Source organism: Gobio gobio, assembly GCF_949357685.1.
Source record: "Gobio gobio genome assembly, chromosome: 19".
NCBI lineage: Eukaryota > Metazoa > Chordata > Actinopteri > Cypriniformes > Gobionidae > Gobio > Gobio gobio.
Genome location: NC_137112.1, coordinates 12751140 through 12776944, shown reverse-complemented (window position 1 = coordinate 12776944; position 25805 = coordinate 12751140). Strand labels below are relative to the sequence as shown.

The 25805-nt window shown below is 40.2% G+C and overlaps 1 protein-coding gene across 4 annotated transcripts in view; it reads right to left on the bottom strand.

The window, feature by feature from the left end:
- The window catches only part of lrp1aa (low density lipoprotein receptor-related protein 1Aa), a 307973-nt gene that overhangs the window by 262243 nt on the left and 19925 nt on the right, over nt 1-25805 (bottom strand). For all 4 annotated transcript variants that reach the window (XM_079844459.1, XM_079844460.1, XM_079844461.1 and 1 more), the window contains exon 2: nt 4227-4349. In XM_079844459.1, coding sequence (XP_079700585.1) covers nt 4227-4349 — 123 coding nt within the window. The remainder of the gene's footprint in view (nt 1-4226; nt 4350-25805) is intronic.

Here is a 25805-nt window from a genome sequence, read left to right as displayed (position 1 = left end):
CGAAAGCACAGAGCGGATCATGTGATCAAGTCGGTCCAGAGACACGAGAGCACAGAGCGGATCATGTGATCAAGTCGGTCCAGAGACACGAGAGCACAGAGCGGATCATGTGATCAAGTCGGTCCAGAGACACAAGAGCACAGAGCAGATCATGTGATCAAGTCGGTCCAGATACACGAAAGCACAGAGCGGATCATGTGATCGAGTCGGTCCTGAGACACGAAAGCACAGGGCGGATCATGTGATTGAGTCGGTCCAGATACACGAAAGCACAGAGCAGATCATGTGATCGAGTCGGTCCAGATACACGAAAGCACAGAGCAGATCATGTGATCGAGTCGGTCCTGAGACACGAAAGCACAGGGCGGATCATGTGATTGAGTCGGTCCAGATACACGAAAGCACAGAGCAGATCATGTGATCGAGTCGGTCCAGACACACGATAGCACAGAGCGGATCATGTAATCAAGTCGGTCCAGATAAACGAAAGCACAGAGCAGATCATGTGATCGAGTCGGTCCAGAGACACGAGAGCACAGAGCGGATCATGTGATCGAGTCAGTCCTGAGACACGAAAGCACAGAGCGGATCATGTGATCGAGTCGGTCCAGAGACACGAAAGCACAGAGCGGATCATGTGATCGAGTCGGTCCAGAGACACGAAAGCACAGAGCGGATCATGTGATCGAGTCGGTCCAGAGACAAGAAAGCACAGAGCGGATCATGTGATCGAGTCGGTCCAGAGACAAGAAAGCACAGAGCGGATCATGTGATCGAGTCAGTCCTGAGACACGAAAGCACAGAGCAGATCATGTGATCAAGTCGGTCCAGAGACACGAAATCAAAGAGCGGATCATGTGATCGAGTCGGTCCAGACACACGAAATCAAAGAGCGGATCATGTGATCAAGTCGGTCCAGAGACACGAGACCACAGAGCGGATCATGTGATCGAGTCGGTCCAGAGACACAAGAGCACAGAGCGGATCATGTGATCAAGTCGGTCCAGAGACACGATAGCACAGAGCGGATCATGTGATCGAGTCGGTCCAGAGACACGACAGCAAAGAGCAGATCATGTGATCGAGTCGGTCCAGAGACACGAGAGCACAGAGCAGATCATGTGATCAAGTCGGTCCAGAGACACGAAAGCAAAGAGCAGATCATGTGATCGAGTCGGTCCAGAGACACGAGAGCACAGAGCGGATCATGTGATCGAGTCGGTCCAGAGACACGAAAGCACAGAGCGGATCATGTGATCGAGTCGGTCCAGAGACACGATAGCACAGAGCGGATCATGTGATCGAGTCGGTCCAGAGACACGAAAGCAAAGAGCAGATCATGTGATCGAGTCGGTCCAGAGACACGAGAGCACAGAGCGGATCATGTGATCGAGTCGGTCCAGAGACACGATAGCACAGAGCGGATCATGTGATCGAGTCGGTCCAGAGACACGATAGCACAGAGCGGATCATGTGATCGAGACGGTCCAGAGACACGAGAGCACAGAGCGGATCATGTGATCGAGTCGGTCCAGATACACGAAGGCACAGAACTGATCATGTGATCGAGTCGGTCCAGAGACATGAAAGCACAGAGCGGATCATGTGATCGAGTCGGTCCAGATACGCGAGAGCACAGGGCGGATCATGTGATCGAGTCGGTCCAGAGACATGAGAGCACAGAGCAGATCATGTGATTGAGTCGGTCCAGATACGCGAGAGCATAGAGCGGATCATGTGATCGAGTCGGTCCAGAGACACGAAACCACAGGGCGGATCATGTGATCGAGTCGGTCCAGAGACACGAGAGCACAGAGCAGATCATGTGATCGAGTCGGTCCAGAGACACGAGAGCACAGAGCAGATCATGTGATCGAGTTGGTCCAGAGACACGAGAGCACAGAGCGGATCATGTGATTGAGTCGGTCCAGATACGCGAGAGCATAGAGCGGATCATGTGATCGAGTCGGTCCAGAGACACGAAAGCACAGGGCGGATCATGTGATCGAGTCGGTCCAGAGACACGAAACCACAGGGCAGATCATGTGATCGAGTCGGTCTAGAGACACGAGAGCACAGAGCAGATCATGTGATCGAGTCGGTCCAGAGACACGAGAGCACAGAGCAGATCATGTGATCGAGTCGGTCCAGAGACACGAGAGCACAGAGCAGATCATGTGATTGAGTCGGTCCAGATACACGAAACCACAGAGCGGATCATGTGATCAAGTCGGTCCAGAGACACGAGAGCACAGAGCAGATCATGTGATCGATTCGGTCCAGAGACACGAGAGCACAGAGCGGATCATGTGATTGAGTCGGTCCAGATACGCGAGAGCATAGAGCGGATCATGTGATCGAGTCGGTCCAGAGACACGAAAGCACAGGGCGGATCATGTGATCGAGTCGGTCCAGAGACACGAAACCACAGGGCAGATCATGTGATCGAGTCGGTCTAGAGACACGAGAGCACAGAGCAGATCATGTGATCGAGTCGGTCCAGAGACACGAGAGCACAGAGCAGATCATGTGATCGAGTCGGTCCAGAGACACGAGAGCACAGAGCAGATCATGTGATTGAGTCGGTCCAGATACACGAAACCACAGAGCGGATCATGTGATCAAGTCGGTCCAGAGACACGAGAGCACAGAGCAGATCATGTGATCGATTCGGTCCAGAGACACGAGAGCACAGAGCGGATCATGTGATTGAGTCGGTCCAGATACGCGAGAGCATAGAGCGGATCATGTGATCGAGTCGGTCCAGAGACACGAAACCACAGGGCAGATCATGTGATCGAGTCGGTCCAGAGACACGAGAGCACAGAGCAGATCATGTGATCGAGTCGGTCCAGAGACACGAGAGCACAGAGCAGATCATGTGATCGAGTCGGTCCAGAGACACGAGAGCACAGAGCAGATCATGTGATCGAGTCGGTCCAGAGACACGATAGCACAGAGCAGATCATGTGATCGAGTCGGTCCAGAGACACGAGAGCACAGAGCAGATCATGTGATCGAGTCGGTCCAGAGACACGAGACCAGAAAATGTATCCGACCCTTTTGAATTCTGCTCATAATGCTGTATTAAAGAGATATGGAGGAGATTATGATGAGAAACGGTTAGAGATTAGGAGAACACTGCGGCTTTACCAAGCTCATGGCTCTGAGCTGTGATATAAACTAAACGCTATTGGCTATTTTAAAAAAGGGGAGGGCTGTTCTATATGTCCAGCCCTGTCTCCCAATTTCAGTGGAAATTACGCTATTAATTAATCAGTAAAACCCCCTTTTAGTTGTCTTGAAAATGTAGAATACGTGTTTAAATGGGGCTATAGAGGTTGTTGAGAACATTAAACATCATCACGCCTAACATCTACTCACTAGTCGCTTTCACAGCCTAACTGTGTTTAGAATCGTGCTTATGCAAACTATTTCATTTATATAATATACTAAAAAACAGCCAATTCAAACATATTATATATGTCGGAATAATCCCTTGTATTTCTGTCAGATTGGGGCAAAAAAAACTAGTTGAAGTGGGTACGTAGATAATAAGATGTTGTTTGTCAACTGATGTCAGTTTTGCTGATTATAATGGTGATCTAGGTGTGTTGCATTGCACCGAATGTAGAAAATAGGAAAACAGATACTCGCTGTGTCCTCATAAAAGCTCACCATAAACAGATATAAGCAAGGCCACATGAAGTCAATGTCATTGGAACTGATCAGACTAAACAAGCAGAGCGAAAGAACATGTGCTTCAGGTCAAAGTCATCTGGGAAACAGAATGACCACTGCGAGAAGCCAAACAGTGATACGTCCTATCAGAAACACGTAACAGCTGCGCACAGCCTGTGCTGGGACTCGCAGCTTTTAGATTTCATTCAAATCTTCATCTCAAATCACCATATTTCTATGATAAGAAAAAAAAAACAGTTAAGTATAAAAGGCCACATTTTCCCACGGCCACAGTACCACGTGGGCTTTTTACACCAAATATTATTCAATATTTTCTCAGAAACTATTTCATATCCTTCAACAAAACTGTAAGTCATACATATATGTCATATTTTGCCCTGTGTTTTATGACAGATCTTATGTCGGAGTGGCAGGGCAAAAGCTTGAATGGATAGCACAATTTAGTGTCTTTGGATTGTATGAAAAACCAGAGCACCCATTGGAAACCATGGCGTAGCTGGTGGCAGAGAAACAGAGATACATACAGACATCTGGGGCCTCGTCCGATCCGTCCGGGCAGTCCTTCTCCCCGTCACACCGCCATCCTTTGGAGATACACGTCACCTGATCCCTGCAAACAAACTGCTTGGGGCTGCAGGTTTTTGGAGCTACAAAAAAGAAGAGCCAAAACAAATAACGTTAACAATGCATTCAGCGATTAGCACTGGTAAATTATTACTTGTCAGGGGGGAAAAGGCATATGTGACACACGTGTGTCCAAAATCTACTGAAAACAGATAGCCTGTATGAATGTTTGTGGTCTGGACAGTGTTTGACAGTGTACCGCTAGTTGCTGATGTCTATTTCAAAACAAAATTATCACAGAGCCAAGCCTATCTGCCCGCCAGACTGTTTTTCCCCAGCCTGGCTATTTCCTCTACAAGGCCAATGTCTGACTCCTGCTCCATTCTGGTGCCATACAGTTCAAAATAAACAAATAAATAATAAAAGTCTGATTATCTTATTCTGAATTTTCTTATTCTGTTGAATGCTTAAAGGGATACTTCAGGCAAAAAATTGATATTCAAGTTCAAATTCAAGTTGTACCGAACCTGTATGAATTTCTTTCTTCTGCTGAACACAAAAGAAGATGTTTTGAAGAATTGTCGTTTAACCAAACAGTGTTTTTTTTTCATACTATGAAAGCCAACGGGGCCCATCCACTGTTTGGTTAACCGGCATTCTTCAAAATATCTTCTTGAATGGTAGCGTAGAGCCATTTTGCATTTTACAACTGATTTCAAATTGACACAAAACAAATCAATTGACCTTTTTCTTCTAGTCCCCATACAAATCCAGGCAAAAATGAGACATTATTTGTTGACATGTCAAGAATCGGCTCTCATAAGTACAGTCAGGGAGGAGAATGCACTTAGTCTGCAATCAGTTTACTTTAAGTGCACAGCAACATGACAGAAGACTGAGCAAACTGCAAGCTTGAGAATTTTCTCCACATTCCTGAGTTAAGATTTCTAGAAAACCCAGACTGACATTAAAGATGTCAAGCACCCAGTTGTGTATCTTTGCAATATATTGTAAAATAATGATTCATCTCAGAGTTGGTTTGGTTCAAGGTTTAGTAATTGTTAATGAAGAAATGTTTGAAATGCCTAATGGAGAAAACCAATGGTAAAAGTATTTCCCGGAGCCAGGGCATTGGAAAAGGGTTGAGCTCTTTCCCGCTCTCTCTCCTGACTGTACGCGTTTCGAGTCAGACCAGCATGTCTCGGCACATCCAGGTCAGTGTTCCCACACCAGTGCCAGTGATGCAATGAGTCTAGAGGCCATCAAAGGACATCTTGTTCTGGTTTGGCTGAAGAAGGTGCAAAAAATGTGACCGCTTTTCATTGGTTGACTATTTGGAATCAAGTGCGAATTCATTCCAGACCACCTTCTCAAAAGCTCTCGAAAAGCCTCAAGTCTGCTATCTGCAACGCACCTCTAGACACACACACTAAAAAATTCAGAGCTGACTATCAACTACAACTTCCCCCACAACACTTGCTTCCACGTTTCCCTGCCCTCGTGCCAGTAAACACATAATCAGAGAAAAGATGTCGCTGCAAGTTATTTTTATTAAATATTACGAGGCACATGAATTAAAAAAAAAATGTGCACGGATAAATCCTTTAGGCAATATTCCAAACTAGTCCACTGTAGTTTGAAAATGGGGAATATTATGCAAATGGTTCAAATGTCTGATGATCAGTAGCGGCCTTTGCTATGTTTCTCGGGGCTCGCATTAGAACAGGCTTCAAATTTTAAACCATATAATAAGCATAAACATTTACAAAACACACAGTATGTATCTAAAAAAATATAATCAAAACATTGTCTATTAGTTTTATTAGTTTACAAATACCTGTATATTTAATTGACTGTGAAAAAATTTGAAGCTGCACCTGTCATTCAATATGAAAATACATTTTGATTTGGATAACTATGTATTTATGTATTCTTTATCAATGGTATTTGTAGCGGTCTCATCTCATGTGATTTCTTTCCCACGCGCAGCTGCACAGTAAACATTCCTGAGGTAAATAAAGTCAAATATAAAAAATGACAGCCCTCAGCTGCTTCTCAACACTTTTAATTTGTTTACATATTCATCAAATATAAAATGTGAATGTAACAGTTATTGCCATAACCATTCATGAATACTGTAGTTTGTATAATAATTATGAATATTCAAATACATACGTAAACTCCTCCATACTCTTCCAACGGCTCTGCTCCATCGTTAGTTCAGACTGGTGATGCGACGCGCAGAGACACTTGGGTGATTTTCACTCTCCACTTCCAGTGAAGTGATGTATCGATGTTTCCTTCTTCTCTACGCCCTTCGCAGTACCCTTCAAATTCAACATTTTCACTCCCTTTGGATTGGAATCTCACTTAAGATGGCGGAATACCCTGTGAAGTCCACTTCGCAATCCATTTAGGTCAAATGGAACGCACCTTGTGGGTGCGTCTCAATCAGCTCCCTAGCTCAGTAGTCAGGGCACTGATCAGGGAGTTAGCCCTTTGACTTATGTCCTGATCAGTGCCCTGACTACTGAGCTAGGCCCCGATCACACAGAAAGCATTTTTGCAGTGAGAGGCGTATCTTTTGAATATATTTCTGATGGCAGAGAGCGTTATGCACGCTGCTTAGGCGCCCTAACCGCCTGCTGCGCCTCGCGTTTTAGAAGGAGCGCTCTGAGCGCATGAAGTTTAAAAAAAATCAACTCGGAGCGAAATCGCGTTTTTTTTCTATTGTCCGATCAAATGAATGGAGAGGCGGGTCTTCCGTTGTGGCGACCGTTACCTTGATTAGACTGACAGGACAGCTGATTCGGGGGTTTCCTAGCAACATAAAAAAAACTGCACTGCTATTTTCTAAATGAAAAACGGCAACCAAAAAAGGCAGTGCGGTGTGCCGCGCCTCGCGTTTTCGAACCTGAAAAACGCGTTCTGTGTTATCGGGGCCCTATGGAGCTGATTGAGACGCACACAGAGTCACTGGCTTTGTCCCTGAATGAATCAGCTGTTTTGAACCAATCATTTGACTCAATGATTCAATGACTCACTCATTAAGACAATGATTTGCAGCCACCTACTGGCAGTTTTAGTATCTTTTCATTTTGAGGGACTGAAGGACGAAGATTGAATGCTTAGGGTTGTGATTGTAACAATAGTTCTGGTTAAAGAGATAAAATGTGTTTATAAATAGACTATTAAGAGCGAAATATAAGATCACATTGTAAATATAACAGAGATATAGTAATGTTTTTGTCTGGGGGTTTTTTTCTCTCTGGGGGGAAGGAGCCTCCGACTGTTTCTTTGAAATTTGCCTCCGAATTACAAATGAACTAACATTCTGACATGTTTTTGTCACATCCACCAGTCATGGTGCCTATGATCTCCACCAGAGGGGCACTCGTCCCGACGCCCTTGCTTTCCCACCATGAACTTCCAATTCCCATAACCCATAGCCGGGATTCATTATTGTTTGTTCACTTCCACCTGTGTCTCATTATCTTGTTAAACTCTGCCTTTATAAGCTCTGTGTTTTCAGGCATTCTTTGTGAAGTCTTGTATGTTCAGTGTTTAGCCCTATTCGCACTGGATTAGTATTATCTGGGGACCTCGTGTGATTTAGAAATTACTCCCCCACATCTGAATTTTGCGTGGCGCATTCGCACGGGATAAGCAAGCCTGTGATTTTACTCAAATTTACTGACTTATCTCCCGGATATAATGTCAAGACTTGTAAATGTTTTTTCGTTATAGATATAGCTGTATGAAATTATAAACAGTCGTATGATATCATTTTGATTGTTTTATAGTAATAAAAATAATTTAGTTCAGTTAGAGAACAGGCACTACAATTAAAAACTGATCTGAGCAATAATAACAATATACGGCAGAAGATTCAAAACCTAAATGTAAAAGCGCCCATTTAAGCAAGTTTGTCATTGTCCTTTTCTGTTTTTGTGTTTTTCATTAAGAATAATATCAAACACAGCATTCAAGCAATTTACTCCCAAATTGGTGCTCATTCTAAAGTGAAAGTATAATCCGCGCGGCCGCACGGAATTCATAACGGTGCGCATTTTATGCAGCCTAGCTCCATTCTTCGTGAAAGATAAAGATAAAAATGCGCACAGGAAACAAAAACCTTGCAAAAATTATATACGATCCGCCTAATCCCGGCCAAATCACAGAGATGCCGATTCGCATGGGACTAATATTATCACAGGACCTCAGTGTTTATATGGTAGGTAATTTGCGGGGGAATTTTTACTTTACATATTACAGACATGGCCGATTCGCACGGGATTACATTGCAATTTTTAGTCCTGGTATCCCCTGTGTTTTCAGCCCTGGTGTTTATTGTCTGAATTATCTGCACAGTGTTTTGACCAATTGCCTGTTACATGGATATGCTTCTGGATTGCCCAATAAAGCTGCATTTGGATCTTCACCCAAGTCTCGGTGCAACAGTTTTAACATTCACAAATGTTGGTGGCAGGAAATAAAAATGAATCCAAACATTTTTCAACAGATTCTAGAATGTTGGAATCACTGAGGTAACAGTGATTCTGTGACCACTGGCACAGTGTTTATTTATTCTTTATACTGTATATATTTTCTTAAATAAGTTTGACCAGTGGTTATTTCAGAGCATTCCTGGGCTGCAAAGACATGAAGGGTGTCTTTATGTGGCTTTCTGCAGTGAGGAAAAAGTGCAGACATATTCACATATACTATCGCAAAACTAAAGACTACTATTAAGACATACAGTATAAACGATGAAAGAACATCTTGAAATTCTATTTTACTATTATTATTATCACAGTTCTGACTCTCGGCTCTTTTAACACCATCAATAGATTTACTGTTAATTCTTTCTTTCATCTGGCTAACTTTACCTCAGTGATTCTAAGATTCTTTGCCCATACTATAACTGCGTTACTTGGATCCGCACACTACGGCCCTAGAGGAGTCTGCATATGCACTGCTGAAGTCAACTGCAGCTGTTATGGCAGTGGAATAAACGGGAGCATTTACATGGCTTCATAAATCAGAGACTATAACCAGCAGCAGCCGTCCGACTGCCGGCCAGGAAGAGGAAGTGGTTAGGAGGTTATCTGCCACACTTCACTTAGACACATCTGTAGCGAGTCTGACTCAATAATGAGGTTAAATAAAGCTTCAACAAAAAAGGTGAAAGTTGTCAACACTGGTTTATCTTTAAATCTCTTTTAAATATAGCATTAGAATATTCTTACATAGTTCAAATGTTAATATAACACTATAAAGGCCTGTACACACAAAACTATAATGAATAGCACAACTATAATGATAATGACACAGAGCAACAATATCGTTGTAATCATGTTTTTTTTTCCAGCTGATGACCGATAGAAACATTGACAGCCAATCAGAATTCATCCTGCTTTGAATAGCTCGAGCATTTAAAGCGGCAGACGGCAAAAATGCAGCATGAGCAAATAATAAGCGGAACGATTGTGCGTCGTCGAGGACGCTTATAGTTATCGTTCTTGGTGTGAACAGAACTTAAAGGATTAGTTCACTTTCGAATGAAAATTTCCTGATAATTTACTCAACCCCATGTCATCCAAGATGTTTATGTTCAGTCAGTCTTCAGTCGAAAATAAATTAAGGTTTTTGAGGAAAACATTCCAGGATTTTTCTCCATGTAGTGAAGTCCAACATGTTGAAGGTCCAAATTGCAGTTTCAATGCAGCTTCAAAGAGCTCGCCACGATCCCAGCTGAGGAATAAGGGTCTTATCTAGCAAAAGGATTTGTAGTTTATATACTTTTTTTATCACAAATGCTCATCTAGCACTAGCTTTGCAATGGGCGTCCACGACTTTATGTATTAATGCAAGACGAGCCTTACTTGGTTAAAAAGTATATGAATGTTTATATTTCTTAGAAAATGACCGAACGTTTGGCTAGATAAGACCCTTATTCCTAGTCTGGGATTGTGCCGAGCTCTTTGAAGCTGCACTGAAACTCCATTGTGGACCTTCATCCAGTTGGACCCTATTGAAGTCCACTATATGAAGAAAAATCCTGGAATGTTTTCCTCAAAAACTTTAATTTTTTTCCAACTGAAAAACAAACTAAAAGTTTGGGTTCATTTATCTATACATTTAACTATAAAATTCAAAGGAGGACAATGATATTTCAATGTAATCATTTATGAATAAACAATGTTTATGTAGCATTTGTTGTGATACCTTAAATTTATTAAAAAAATTATATAAAAACTGAATGATTCAACTATTTTTTTCTTCCTTAATGCTGCACTATGTAACTTTTCCGTCCACTAGAGGTCGCCTATTCAAAACAAAGGCGTAGTTTGATGACGCCACGTTTGAGCGCAGAATCTTGGGACATGTGGTCTTCACCTCACAGCCAATGGAAAAGAATCGGGATAGGACTCGTGCAGAAATCATGTTCATGGATGCGATTATTAACGTTACTGTAGTATGAAGCAGAGCAGGAGCAGCCTCGCAAGCAGCGGGACTGTTCTTATGGCATAGTCGCCGGCGGGACTTTTATTATGCCACAGTCGCCGGTCATGAGTATGAGGTAACGCAGCTTTGTTTATCATATTAGATACATCTGAGTGTGTTAAAAATGAAGTTATGACGTTACTCTAGCGTTTCCGCAAAATAAAAACGGAAACCGAGGGTAACGCAGATATGACGCAATTGACAGGCGACTTCCTCACACATCCCGGTTTCTTGTTTAAATTAGCAATTTTCTCACGATTTACAAACATTTGGAAACATTTGGGATATTGAAAGTACTCAACTGAACAAAATATATAACACTGGCCTAGTGGTTTTTGGATATTTTACTGAAAAAAATGTTACATAGTGCACCTTTAACTGTCATGAAAATAATGTCACAACTTTCATGGTTTTGATTTTGATTTCAAATGTGTTCCGAGTTGCTATTGAACACATTTTAAATGTGTAGCCTACCTATTTCATGTAACTGTGTGAAAAGTTAAACATTGAATAAAATGAATAAATATAAATGAATACATTAAAAAAAAATTGTATATAACCGTCAAGTATTTTTAACTAGGTAAACATTGATTTTAATAAAAGTAAATGTAAAAGTGATTTAAAACCAAGACCATTTCTAAAATCCAAAATGCACAATTTATGCAAAATATAAAGTTATTTTTTTCTCATAATATTGGGCTGGCACGTCGCAGTATTTTGAGGTTAATGAAGCAATGTAGAAAGCAAGCAAAGAGTACATACAAATACAGACATGCTCTAACTACTGCTGAAAAATAAAGAGAATTAAGCTAAATTAAAGTAACCTCATAAAAGACAATCAAAGACATTCATCACAGAAGAAACACTGAATTATTCTTGAAGATGAGCAATGTTTGGCTCATCTGGAGTCTCTACAGTAGGTGAACAGTGAATAATACTGTGAGTAATAGGCTGTAGTTTGCAGACGGTATGCGACTGTAATTACATTACGAATATAGAAAATTAGATCTGAGCCAAAGAAAAGAACAATAATGGAGCGAATAATAATGTATGAAGAGAACAAATGGAGTGTTGGAGACTCGAGGAGCGCAGGGCGGGGGGATGTCACACGATCAATCAGGATTGTGTGCCATTCAGAACTGAGAATGTCTTTTAAATTACAGTTTCATTCCTGAAGGGAGCAAACAGGACGCAGAATTCCTATCCAAATTAAATTAGGAAGTAAAAAGGCCTGCAATTCATAGACATTCACATAAATGTTTTTAATTAGAAAAAGAATGTTTGCTTGACAAAGCTGATTGCAACTTTTCCGGTTTTACTTGCTATGAGTCTTTTTCTGCCCCGATTATGCAGTCATTTTGTTTTGGAGTCTCCTACAATAGGTTTACATCAAAAAACACTTCTCATAGTATTTTCTCATAATATCCACTGCAGCATCAGCTCTTTTCTCACTGTGTCTGAAACGGTTCGATCAGGGATTCGTCTCTCTAAACCCCGCCTTTCCAAGAGCCTGCTCTGCTCTGATTGGTCAGATGGCCCAGTCTGTTGTGACTGGTCGCTCGTGTCAGAAACCAAACGCTCATTAGAAAACAGCGACTTCTCCCCATGAACAACACCAACCAAACTCTTCCAGTCTCAGCTACAACTACAGCGTTTGAAGGGCAAAGTAGACGTTCAGCCAATGAAGACCATAGACTGGCACTATGCAAATCTGTTACAAACCTACATAAGGTTCAGCAGGAAGTGAGAATGCAATTACTGACGACTTGTTTCAGTTCAGAATTGCTTCTTTCTTTTAGGAGACAAAATCTCCATTTATCTGCACTTTGATCTTTGAATCTTTTACAGTCAGAAACAGCTCTATTACACACTACATGAAAGGTAATCTCCCAAAAAGCATAATAGGGGCACTTTAAGAACTCCTTGTTTTAGTTATATATAGAGCTGAAATGATTCCTAGAGTAACTTGAAAAAAAAAACTGCGCTCCTGCTTTCAGAGCTGTGTGCTTTCAATGATTTGCGTAATTTAAATCTCACACTTTAATCATATTTATAGCTCCTTACTTAATAAAACAAGCTGTGTTACTATGATGAATGATTAGCTCAAAATGTAGATGTGCGATTTAGGCTAGGCTACTTTATCTGAATTAAATACAAACACACATCTCTCTTTTGCTCACGTTCCACTTCCAGCAATTACTCTGTATAGGTGGTCGACCAAAGAAGATTTTTTTAAAGCAAACCACTTCAGTGTAGCTAATATGTTACTATAGAATCGCGCTTAACACTGAGAGTTTGAATAATTGTAACATGGCGATCGGTTGCGGATTTCTAAATCAGAGAAAATCATATGGTGCGGGTGGATGATTTGTTTTTAATAGCGTTTGCGGTGATGTTAGAGCTGATCTGCGCATCTCTAGTATGCCCATCTCTACTCTTGTTCTTATTCCAAGTAACCTTCCTGTCCAATATTTTTTGCTTCTTACAAAAGCAGCCACAAAGCCTTCAGAAGACAGTAAAGGCTTATGTCATGCCTGAGCTGAAGCTGAAACTTGAAAGTTAAGTTGCACAACATAAATGCAATGTTTATGCATTTTTATTATGTATATTACGATTATTTTGATTTGATTTGATTTGATTTTGATTTATAGGTTGTAGGTTTAATTTTAGGTTGTACTATGTTTACCTTTTTAAAGTAATTTGAAATGGATTTTTATATTTTTATGATTTTTTTATTTATATATTTGTATTTGCATTTGGAATATAATATGGCAATTGAATGCACTAAACTGGTTTAGTTTTCACAGATATTAATGTATGCAATTTCAGCAATACAACATAATTTTTTTTAGGGGTGCACCGATCCGACTTTTTCAGTCCCGATACCGATACCGATGCCTGGGCTTTGTGTATCTGTCGATACCCGATACCGATCCGATATATTGTTGAATTAATAATAAACTGTATATCTTCCACCTTATACCTTCCTTGAAGAGACTAAAGGCACCAGACTTTACTAACTAAACATAACTAAGACAAAATAACAGATGTATGTAAGGTGTTGAATTCTTATTTATTTAAAAAACAATTGTGCATTCAAATCTAAAATAGAATGTAATCAAACTTCTTTAAATAAATAAAATGTAGCAGTGGAAACAAAAAACAGTGTATTGGTCAAACATACAATAGTAATCTGACAGTTACCAAACATTTTTTACACTAGAGATAATTGTTTTGGTATATAATCATATCAATATTATAAAGTAGCATTACAAATTAACAAATAGTCTAATTTTCTACCATATGCAATTTAATAAAAATTTTCAGCTAGCTAATAACAACTTTGTTCTGGTTTCACCTCACTCCAGATTAAATGATTGTAGGCTAGGCCTATTTAATTTACTACACATTGTCAACAGAAGTAAGATGAAATACTGTTGATAATTAAAAATAATTCTTACTACCCACTCTTGCTAAAATGGGTAAGCACACTTGTGTTCTCATTTCAGTTGCGTTCTGAGTAAATTAATAAACTGAGTTCATGAGTTCAGTGTTGGACAGATCAGTTGTTCTGGCCAGTCGTTAAAATGATTCGGTTCAAAGGAGTCATTAGGTCACGAATCGGACATTAGCAGACGCGTTGTGTGCGAATCCCGTCAGTTAGAACATCGCGAAAGATGTCAACACACAGAAAACACTTCATAACTGGATATTATTTGTCTCCCGCTTATTGAAAGTATGCTTTATGTCAGCTGGTCAGAGAAGAGTCAATGTTTTTTGAGCGCAATTCACACCCAGTGATAATTCAAGGACAAAATTGTCCGAATGTGTCACGTGCAACATGGTTTTGGTCTTCCGAGCTTTTGATTTGGATTAATATGTGAAATATGAGAGCGAACACTGATTATTTTGAAGACCCAGAGAGCGCGCGCGGGGGAGGAGCTCTCAGATCGTTCTCTCTGTCACTCAGTCACAAGCGCAGCATCTGTTCTACATCACTCGTAAATCACAATAACTCATCAAATTAGGCTTTGGCCGTCAAAAAAATGTCAATGCAGGAAAGACCCTTACTTTGCAGTAATACCCTCGAAACAGCGACGAACTAGTTGGCGTGGCAAGCGTGAAATATCTCCTCCACACAGCCGAATCTCTGGCTCGCTCCCTTCTAGCATGCGACACACGTGAAGCTGACGAATGACGTAGGTTCTGCTGCGACGAAAAAAAACACCTAGATCGGCTTGTGGATCTGTTAATTTTTCCGATCCCCGATCCAGCTATTTTGTCAGTATCGCGGCCGATATCCGATCCTAATATCGGATCGGTGCACCCCTAATTTTTTTTCTAAACAGGAAACAAAAAAATAGTTCATTTTAAGATACCTGTCTTATTTTCTCTTGTATATTTAGTATTGCTCTTTAATAAAGAAAAAGTACTTCTTGTCCGATTACTCGATTAATCGATGGAATGATTTGTAGAATACTCGATTACTAAAATAATCGATAGCTGCAGCCCTAGTATGTGTACAATACATAAACACAAGTTTGATTATGTCACCATAATTGACTCTACATTAAAACTTTTAATATTGAACCTATAAATATTGAACCTTAAAACATTACTGACAAATCCTACCTTAATAGTTGTTGCCTATATTATCAGATAAGGTTTTGCTTATACCGCCACCATATAGGTATCGGCTGATATATGTTCATTTTTAATGTTATTACATTTTTTTTTACATTTTTATGCATTTGGCAGACGCTTTTATCCAAAGCGACTTAAATTGCATTCAAGGTACACATTTTACATTTTGTCAATCCTTGCTTTCCCTGGGAATCGAACCCATGACCTTGGCGTTGCTAGCGCCATGCTCTACTGTTTGAGCTACAGGAAAGCTATAAAACACAAAACAATAACTCAATTGAATTGCAAGTACGTGCACACACATCAGATCCACTGGGCTGCAACTCTGTGGCAAAATAAAATAGCAATAATGTCTTCCGGCGGCCTGAGTAGGTGTGGAAAGCAAACAGTTCTTCACTGTTGAAGACGGTTCATGCCAGAAGGTGCAAATAATCTTCTCTTGAAGAAAAATCCCCATTGATTCTTAACAGTAATTGTGGGCGGCATTTGATATTGACATTATCTTTGCTAGAAATTAAGATACATGCAAATTTGTCAGTTTAAATCTAAAAGAACACTATTTTAATCTATTCAATTTCTGTAGAATTTGGCATAAGTATTTTTATTTCAAGGAACACTCCACCTTTTTTTGAAAATAGATCATTTTTCAACTCCCATAGAGTTAAAAAGTTTAGTTTTACCGTTTTCGAATCCATTCAGCCGATCTCCGGGTCTGGCGGTAGCACTTTTAGCATAGCTTAGCATAGATCATTGAATCTGATTAGACCGTTAGCATCTCGCTCTAAAAAATGACCAAATACTTTATATTGTTTTTCCTATTTAAAACTTGACTTCTGTAGTTACATCGTGTACTAAGACCGACGGAAAATGAAAAGTTGCGTTTTTTCTAGACCGATATGGCTAGGAACTATTCTCTCATTCCTGCGTAATCATTTGCTGCCATACCATGGCTGCAGCAGGCAAAATGATATTACGCAGCGCCTGAAAATAGTCCCCAGCATGCTTCCTGCACAAGCAGGTTGTCACATTGGTTATGTTGAAGAAAGTTAGCTTATTTTAGGGGCAGTCCTGGCCCAATCGTTGTTGTCAGAAAAAAAATTGTCAGTAGGTGGAGTAAATAACCAGTGCTCTCCTCCACCCTCAATACCACGACTGACGTGAGACCCTTGAGCAAGGCACCGAACCCCCAACTGCTCCCCGGGTGCCACAGCAATATGGCTGCCCACTGCTCTGGGTGTGTGTGCACTTGGATGGGTTAAATGCAGAGCACAAATTCCAAGTATGGGTCACCATACTTGGCCACATTTCACTTCACTTCATTTTCAGTCGCTGCGTAATATCATTGCGCCGCTGCACCCATGGTATGGCACAAAGTTCCTTGATTATTATGCAGAAATGAGAGTATAGTTCCTAGCCATATCGACCATATCGCGATATCGGTCTTAGTACACAATGTAACTACAGAAGAGTCAAATGGAGGAAAAATATCGAAATTATTTGGTAATTTTTTTGAGCAAGATGCTAACGGTCTAATCAGATTCAATGATCTATGCTAAGCTATGCTAAAAGAGCTACCGCCAAACCCGGAGATCAGCAGAATGGATTCGAAAACTGTAAAACTCAACTGTTTAACTCTAGGGGAGTTGGAAAATGAGCCTATTTTCAAAAAAGTGGAGTGTTCCTTTAAGACTGATAAAAGCAGGTAGTAAATATATTATTGCAGACACATCATCAAGAGAATGGTTTGGCCTTTTGGAAAACTTCTTCTTTATTTAGCTCTGTCCCTTAGTGCTGGGCGATTGAATAGTCATGATATATTCACAATGGCAGTATTAAATTTAACATTTAATTTAATGTGCTTTTTATTAGGGCATTAAGTTTGCAAAGGATCATTAGATTAGATGCTTCTAGATTGTCGCTCTCATGTTCATTGCACATGGCTTTTTTAATGTCTAAAATGTTTCTCTGAAGAAGAAACATTTTTTTAAAGCCATTTAAGAGCACATTATACATATTAAATACACAGTGTTATGAGCCAAATTCAAAATATAGTTTTTCAACATATGGCAAGTTTGATAAAATCACTTACTGACCATTACAAGCACTCTTTGAACTTCATTGTCATGATAACATTTTGAATTATATGTGCAAGCATATCAGAAATTTACTGTTTACGTGGAGCAAACTTCAGCCAGAATATTCAGACACCAAAAATTGTATGGAAGAATTAATGGTAACACTTCACAATAAGTTTCGTTAGTTAACATTAGTTAACTACATTAGTTAACATGAACTAATAATGAACTGCACTTATAAAGCATTTATTTATTTTTGTTCATGTTAATTTCAACGTTTACTAATGCATTATTAAAATCTTGTTAACATCAGTTAATGCACTGTGAACTAACATTAACAAACCATGAACAGCTGTTAACTAACGTTAAAAAAGATTAACTAATGCTGAACAGAGGTGTTGTTCATGGTTAGTTCATGTTAACTAATGCATTAACTAATGTTAACTAATACAACCTTATTGTAAAGTGTTACCGAATTAATATATGTGCAGTACCAAAAATCAAAACTTTCAGTGGACCAGTTTATGCTTAAAGAGATAGTTCACCCAAAAATGAAAATTACCTCATGATTAACTCACCCTCAAGTCATCAGGTGTATATTACATTCTTCTTTCAGTTATATTAAATAAGTCCTGGCTGTAAATCAACTTGCGTACCACTGACCACCAGAAGCTAGTTATTTTTAGTCTATAAAGTTTTAAATATGGATACATCTTATACAAACGCACCAATTCGCTTCAGAAGGCTGTTATTAACCCCCCGGAGCCGTGTGGAGCAGTTTTATGATGGAAAGATGCACTTTTATGGACTTCAAAAATGAACCAACAAGTCACTGCCATTATAAAGCTTGGAAGAGCCAGGACTTTTTTTTATATAACTCTGTAAATCATGGGGTAATTTCCATTTTTGGGTGAACTATCCCTTTAATGCTGTTGATAGAGCTTAACTTTTATTGAACACCATGAAATCTGCTGTTACATATACTAATATGGATTCTTATTTTTAATGTTTAATAAATACAGTCCATAAAGGGGACAGAAGATTACCGACTGTAAATGACATGCAGGTGTCTTTACGTCAAGATTTTGCTGCATTTCCTGCTGAACAGCTTTCTATTTCACGGCTTGTTAACTTTGACTCTGGGTTGGGAAATGTTGTAAGTATTCCTATGATGTTATTTAATTTTTTTATCTGTATGTAAATGTAATGTAGCCTGGTTTTACCAGACTCTCGTACATTTCATTTGTACATAGAGTCTGGCCACTCTCCATTGACAAGCGTTTACTTCCTTGAAGGCGGGCACTCTGTTGAAGTTTAAAACTATTGGATCTGCCAAGAGTCACTCTGGATCTGCCTAACCAATCACTAACGTTTGGTCGTGACGTATGTCACGCGCCGTTCGCCTTTGATTCTCACATTAACTGTGCACACCACCTCAGTGTCAGTAATAAAATTCGGATTGTTATTTATTCATGGTGGAGAGGAGAGTTTTGTGATCGGAACGCGCTGCTCTCGTGGTGCATATCTCGTGCAATCATAACATGATTGTATGCTGTCAATAAAATGTCATATGCTTGGTATGATAAGAATAAATACTGCCGTGAATAACAGCCCAATTCAAATGTTTACGTGCTTTTCTTCTTTTATTTTTTGAGCGGTGATGAAATATTTTGCTCTTGTAAACACTTGCCAGTATTTAAAGAAATACAAGTCTAGAAATGCAAATTACAGCTCACGCAACCGTACAGTGCTCTGAAAGGGTCTATAAAGGATATAAACAGTGAGTTTTGAAGTGATATATTCTTGAAAACTCAGAGATGTGGATTCGGACAGCAATTACATTACCACACGACCTTGGTGTTTGTCAAAAGCAGTCGATAATTCAGCCTGGGTTTTTCTCGCGGGTGGTGGGAGACGGACGGTGTCCTGACATTTCATCCTACCCGTCAGATTGTCCTACCAAGGCTTACTGCGCATGCCCACATCAATATTTTTATTTGTTATATTTACATTTTAAGGGTAGGTTTATGGTAGGGATAGGGGTAGGTATGGATATTAATGGATATTAATAAAGCAAATCACATTAATATGATTCTGGTAGCACAATCTGATAGGTAGCATTTTACATCCATATTTAATATTTATTTATTTAAAATATTTACATAGTTTTAAGGGTAGGTTCAGGGTAGGAGTAGGTATGGATATTAATAAAGCCTCAAATCAGATGAATATGATGCTGGTAGCACAATCTGATAGGCAGCATTTTTTGCTGTCAAATCGTGCTACCTACAGTTTTAATGGAAGGTAGCAAAATCTGACAAGGTAGGCAAATCGACAGAACACCGGTAAAAAATTGTACGGGGGAAAACCTAAGCATACACCGCAGTCCCAGACGTAGTACTGAAGGAAAATGAAAATTGAGCGGAAGTACGTAGGAGGGCGGAGCCAGGCTAAATGTAATGCATTCATTCAGTACAATTGATTTTATATAAACAAAAAGTTTATTGATGACCTGATTTTCCTACCACTGGAGAACCACCTTTTAAGAGTCTAAAGTCAGCGCAGAACCAGCTGGTACTACAAGAAACCCATCATGCCAAACCACACTGAATGACATCAGGCCTTGCACAGGACGCTTTCTCGCATTCTAAAGCAGATAGATAACGAGCAACAGAATGGAAGAGTTTGTGATGCAGAACTGACATTTCTGACAAGTCCTGTCTCTATGAAGCCCCTCCTTCTGAAAAGCACAATGTGCTCTTATTGCTACACGTGCGCGTGTCTGTTAAGTCCACGAGACCATAGGGTGTCCCATTTGTCATTTTAGATCTTTGCAGTCGATATACGCCCTCGTTGCGCACTTTTGCAGAGCCCGCACTGATGTGAACTCTGCAGCAGACTTCTTCCCCACAGTCAAAGCGGAGTTACGTCATGAAAGTGCGGACTCGTAAGAAGACTGCAAGGGTTTAGGGTGTCATTTGGGACAGGGTCTAACTAACTGTGACGTGTTGGTTCCCGGAAGAAAACTCAAGACTACAATGAGGCGTTTCACGGAGTTCAGAAACACTGACACTCATATAGAGAAGAATTTGAGAATTTGTTCATTATATAATCACACATGTCGCCACATGGAGAACTCTTTTATAAAGTTAATCATTCGAAAGTGCATGAGTCGTGACAGATTCCTTAGGTAGGCGGTTTGTATTGATCTGTTCACGTCTCTTGCATCAGAGCGGGTCTATCATGTATAATTTACTATTTTGGAAAAGGGAATTGTGCGTTCATAACAGGCCAGGATTTTCCGTTTTGAAGCTTTACAAAAGTTTACATAATTTAATATCCACCGTATAAACACTGTAGAATCTGAGACTTATTTTGAGCAGTGTGATACTATATATCCAGGCTGTCTCAAACTCACATTATAGTCTAGTCAAGCATGACAACTATTCACTGGCAGTTTCTGTACTGGAAGTTATTTTAGCTTAATGGCATACATTTTAATTATCAAGATTTCATGGAAAATGCAACTTATTTAAGCATTGAACTTCAGGTAGAGACAGAATCCTAATGCAATTGTAATGGATATCTCCACTGTGAGATCATTTCAAACATTCTGAAGAAATCAAAGATGCATTTTTTCAACTTAACATTCAATTAGTTGAAAAATGAATGCCTTCCACAAAGAGATCCACCACAATCAACAGGGTAAGAACAACTAGCATCTGTAAACCAGATGTTACCAAAGCAACTACGGAGTGTTTGCTCTTTCCAATCAGAGGTACTTTGAGGAATCAATACCCCCTACCACGACCCAACAGAAGGCTTGTGTCTCGTCTCCAGAAAGTTGCATTTCCTCTACCCTCACCTCCACTGTTTTAAGCCATTTCCAAAGGAAAACTTTTCTTTCACCGAGCACATTTACATGCACACCAATACACTGACTGATAACTCAAATAAACCAGAATTAACCTGTTGTCCTAGCTTACATGCAAACAAATATCCTGGGAAAGCAAGTTGTTATGCTCTGCACTGAACTCTTCAAAATGCGAGAAAGCGTCCTGTGCAATGCCTGCTGTCATTCACTGCTCTGAGCGATCCAAGTACAGCATTTATTTAGGACAATCCATAAGAGTAGTCAAAAGTGGTCAAATACACAGTGATGTTCGGTTCTTGAACGAATCGTTCTTTTGAGCCAGTTCTCAGCAAGTGACCGGTTGAGCCGGTTCATTAATCGAACTGAATCGAACTTCAGTTCCGGGTTGATGACGCAAAACGCAAAACGCAAAAGCCGAAGTAGCACGTCCGACAAAAAAGAACGAATGAGCCGGTACAAACATCTGTCGAAGTTTTCCTAGTAGGGATGCGCGGTATACTGGTACCGGTATATATTTTATTTAAAACGATACAATATCATGATTTTGCTCATTTCAGTTTATGCTGCTGTTCCTAAGTTCACCGCTAGGTGGCAGTGCACTACCCAAACTGACGTGAAACCAGCAAATGTGGCAACATAGAACAAAATGAATACAGTAGTTGAATCTCACTCAACGAATTAATAAAGAGAGTAGACGTGAAATTTGGAATTAATTTGATGAAGAACCATGAAACCTTGCCAAGCATCGCTCACTTGCCCATCCTGACTTGTACAAGACATTAAGAGATCGACAGGTGAGTGCATATTTCAAACAATATAATTTAGACATTTATTTTCTTTTAACATTGCTCAACGCACATACATAAGATCGTATCGTTTAAATATAACAAAATCTCCAGCGTTCGATTTCTACCAGTGACGTTTAGATTTCATAATATGTGTACGCATACTATTGCTCTATTTACATTCGCGAAAGACATAACCAACTGTGTTTATGTGACTACTCACTAAAGATGGATATTTTTGACATAATTTTGTGTGTATTTGACTAAGGAAAAACAACTTAATTTGGAATGCGCAAGCTCTTTAGGCTTGTGTGTTTGTTATTGGTATGAGCGCAAAGAAAACTCTCTTAAAGAGCTCCCATCCCATGTATTACGAAATGCTTTAAAAAGGTTTAAAAAGATGTGGGCAAGTGATTTCTGTCAGCTGTCCCGAAACGACAGCGAAAGAGTTGAAGCGCGCTGTGCTCGGCTTTAGGGAAGTCATCGGCTGCGCTGCAGTCACAGGACTTCAGGAAATCAACAATGTCACCAAAGAAGTGTGTTTTTGGTTGTCAGGGCAAGACAACCCTGCACAGCTTCACAAAGAACCCAGCATTCACGGGACAGTGGATAGAGTTTGTTTTTCCGGAGTAGCAACAGAGTTGTGCAAGTGTTTTTGTTTGTTCCCTGAATTTCGCCAACAATAGTTTATAAACAAGGTACAGTTCAACTCCGGATTTGTAGCTCGTCTAATGCTGAAAGATGGAGCTGTCCCAGTTATTAAGGTTCACGGTCGTGTGTTGGAAGCAGGCGGTGAGTAAAACTGCTTCAAATGTCTTTGTGACACGTTCATTCAAATGCGCTACTATTCCATTGTTTTTCTATGTAAACATGCACTAGTCTGACGTGCAAAACCGTTCTGTTTGCTACTGCTAACATTAAATCGCATACAATAGTCCATAAACCAAATCATGTCCTCATAAACCACGAGTAAACAAACAAATGTTGTAAAACTCGACAAGCCGCTAAGCAAGTATATAAGTTACAGTACAAACCATTGAGACGTCCTGCTGTAGTCGTCGTTGCTGCTGCTCCTGTTCAATTTCAGCCTCTGGATCTGATTCTGGATCATATATGTATGGCTAAATCTGGTTGATCTCAATGGTTTAATTAGGATAACGTTTTTTCCAAGTTTAAGGATGTCAGCTTCCAGACGCTCTCAACGCAATAGCTACCGCACTCGTCATTCTTTAGCTCCGCCCGCACGATACGCCTCCAGCTGCTCTGTTTTTTCCGGAAAGACTCGGTACAGCCTATCTTTCTTTTATAAATATAATAAAACTAAAGACTTTTCAGAGATATTAAGGATGCAATACTACTCTGTAGGTACTCAAGATTGACATGAGATTAACTGAAACCGAGTGTTTCAACCCCCCTCCTTTAATAAAATCAGGTTGGTTAGACTCAGTTAGCGATTTCAAAATGTAATCATTTGTGTACCTGACTCTTGAGTAATAGCCTATGTTATGTCAGTTGTGATAATTTTACAACTGGCAAATGGTCCAAATGGTAAACATACTTGGCAATAAAGCTATTTCTGATTCTGATGTTAAATAAAGCATTAAAACTCCAAGAGAATTCCAAAATGTCAGCTGTCACGCTCAGGACCGTCTGCCGAGGCTGTGGATTACAGGTCATAATGTTTTAAATAATGCTCAGTTTCTTGCACAGACCGGTTGTTTGTTTCGCTTCATAAGACCTTTTCATAATTTCGTTTTGCCTGAATACTACATATGTTTTTGGACTCTCAAAGCCATTGACTTGCATTATATGAATCATCAAGGACCACGGTTTCAATCAAAAGTCTTCTTTACTGTTCTACTGAAGAAAAAAAGGCCCAATACATCTTTGATGGCCTGAGGGGGAGTAAATTAAAAACATATTTTCATTTTTGGGTGAACTATCCCTTTAAGGTGCTCTAAACATGCCATAATGTGCAAAAATCTAGCTGCGTCAATTGATTTATGATTAAGTCGTTTTTGACATTACTCCGGGTTAACGCATTTACATGACCACATGCATTGTCAGCGTATGCATAATCAGGTTAAGAACGCGTGCATGTAAACGCACTGTCCCTGCACCAACAAATTCAATTCTCAAATTCTTTACGTCTCACTGCAGGAAAGTTCCCTCAGCTCTTCCTCCAGTGCTGTTTTCCTCCATCTGAGCCTGCTGGCGGCCGGGCGAGCGTCTGAGTAATGTGACAGCTATGGCCCTGTGAGCTCAATGTTTCCAGCCCTGCGAGCTCCAAGAACAGCTCTGTTGTCATGAACACTGGTAAAACAGTCTTCACCCTCACTAACACATTAAAGATGGCAAACAATGTCTATGGGCTGAGATGGTCATCACAGAACTTCTCAAGTACAGAGTGCCTCATTTTTTAATGAATAAAAACATCTTAAACCAGATTCAACTGGTTTGCTGCTCTTAGTTGGTCTCCCAGGCTAATCGGGCTGGTCTGTTGGCTGGTTTAAAAAGATTTTGGGCACTTTTCAACTGGACCGACAGGGAGACAAAAGGCAGCTAAACACTGGCTTGGCCAAAGCTAGGAGACCAGCTTAGGCATTTTCAGCAGGATAGTTCACCCAAAAATGAAAGTTCATCACGATTTTATATCGTGATAGATCTTGAAGACGTCCACAGCCATCTACTTTTCAAGCGAATCGCAGAGATTGTGATCTTTTATGTCCTTGTAATAATGTTAAAGGGGTCATGAACTGAGAAATCAAACTTTCCTTGAGCTTTTGACATATAAGAGATCATCATAATAGGGGTGGGCGATATGGCTGAAAACTGTATCACGATAAAAGTGTTTCATATCAGTGGATATCGATAATTATTGATATTTTTATGACCTATTTAAAAAAAGGACCAGGAGAAAAATATTTTACATTTAAAGGTCCCATGGCATGAAATTTTCATTTTATGAGGTATTTCAACATTAATATGAGTTCCCCTAGCCTGAATATTGTCCCCAAGTGGATAGAAATGTTGATCGGTGTAAACCCGAGTTCTGGCTGTCTTTCTCTGCCTTTGAGAAAATGACAGGCCAGACGAGCCACTCCTGAAGTCTCCTGGTTTGACGTCCAAGCAGGAACGGTTACCTCCCTTTCCTCCACCCAGAGAATCTGGCACGCCCATGCAAACGCTCGAGATCATTAACGTTACTTGTGAACGAGTGAACACTGGCAGTTTCTCAGTGTTTGGATGTACAAATGAAAACAGTCTTTTTTCAGTTCCTTCTGATCTGTGATCAGTGATTTCTTATGTGTAGCTAATTATTTATTATTCGTGCATACGCTGCGGCTTCTCTCTCTCCCGACAGAGCGGTGTTTTCGTGTTTTCTATCTTGTGAGTCAGTGTTTTTGTACGTCCTCGTCGCGTCTATCTGTTCTACAATGTGCATACAGTCGTTTCTGCTCAACATCAGCAGAGTAACATCTTTAGAGATAAACCTCACACACGCCGAGGCTCGGGCTGCACTGGCCAGTCGGCCTCCAACATTCCCGACCCCCAGTACTGCATCTGGCCCACAGCGGAGGCACCAAACGCGGCGCCAGATTAAGCAGAAGGGGGGTAATCGTGAGGGGATCTGGGCTAGGCTAGCCAGCTATT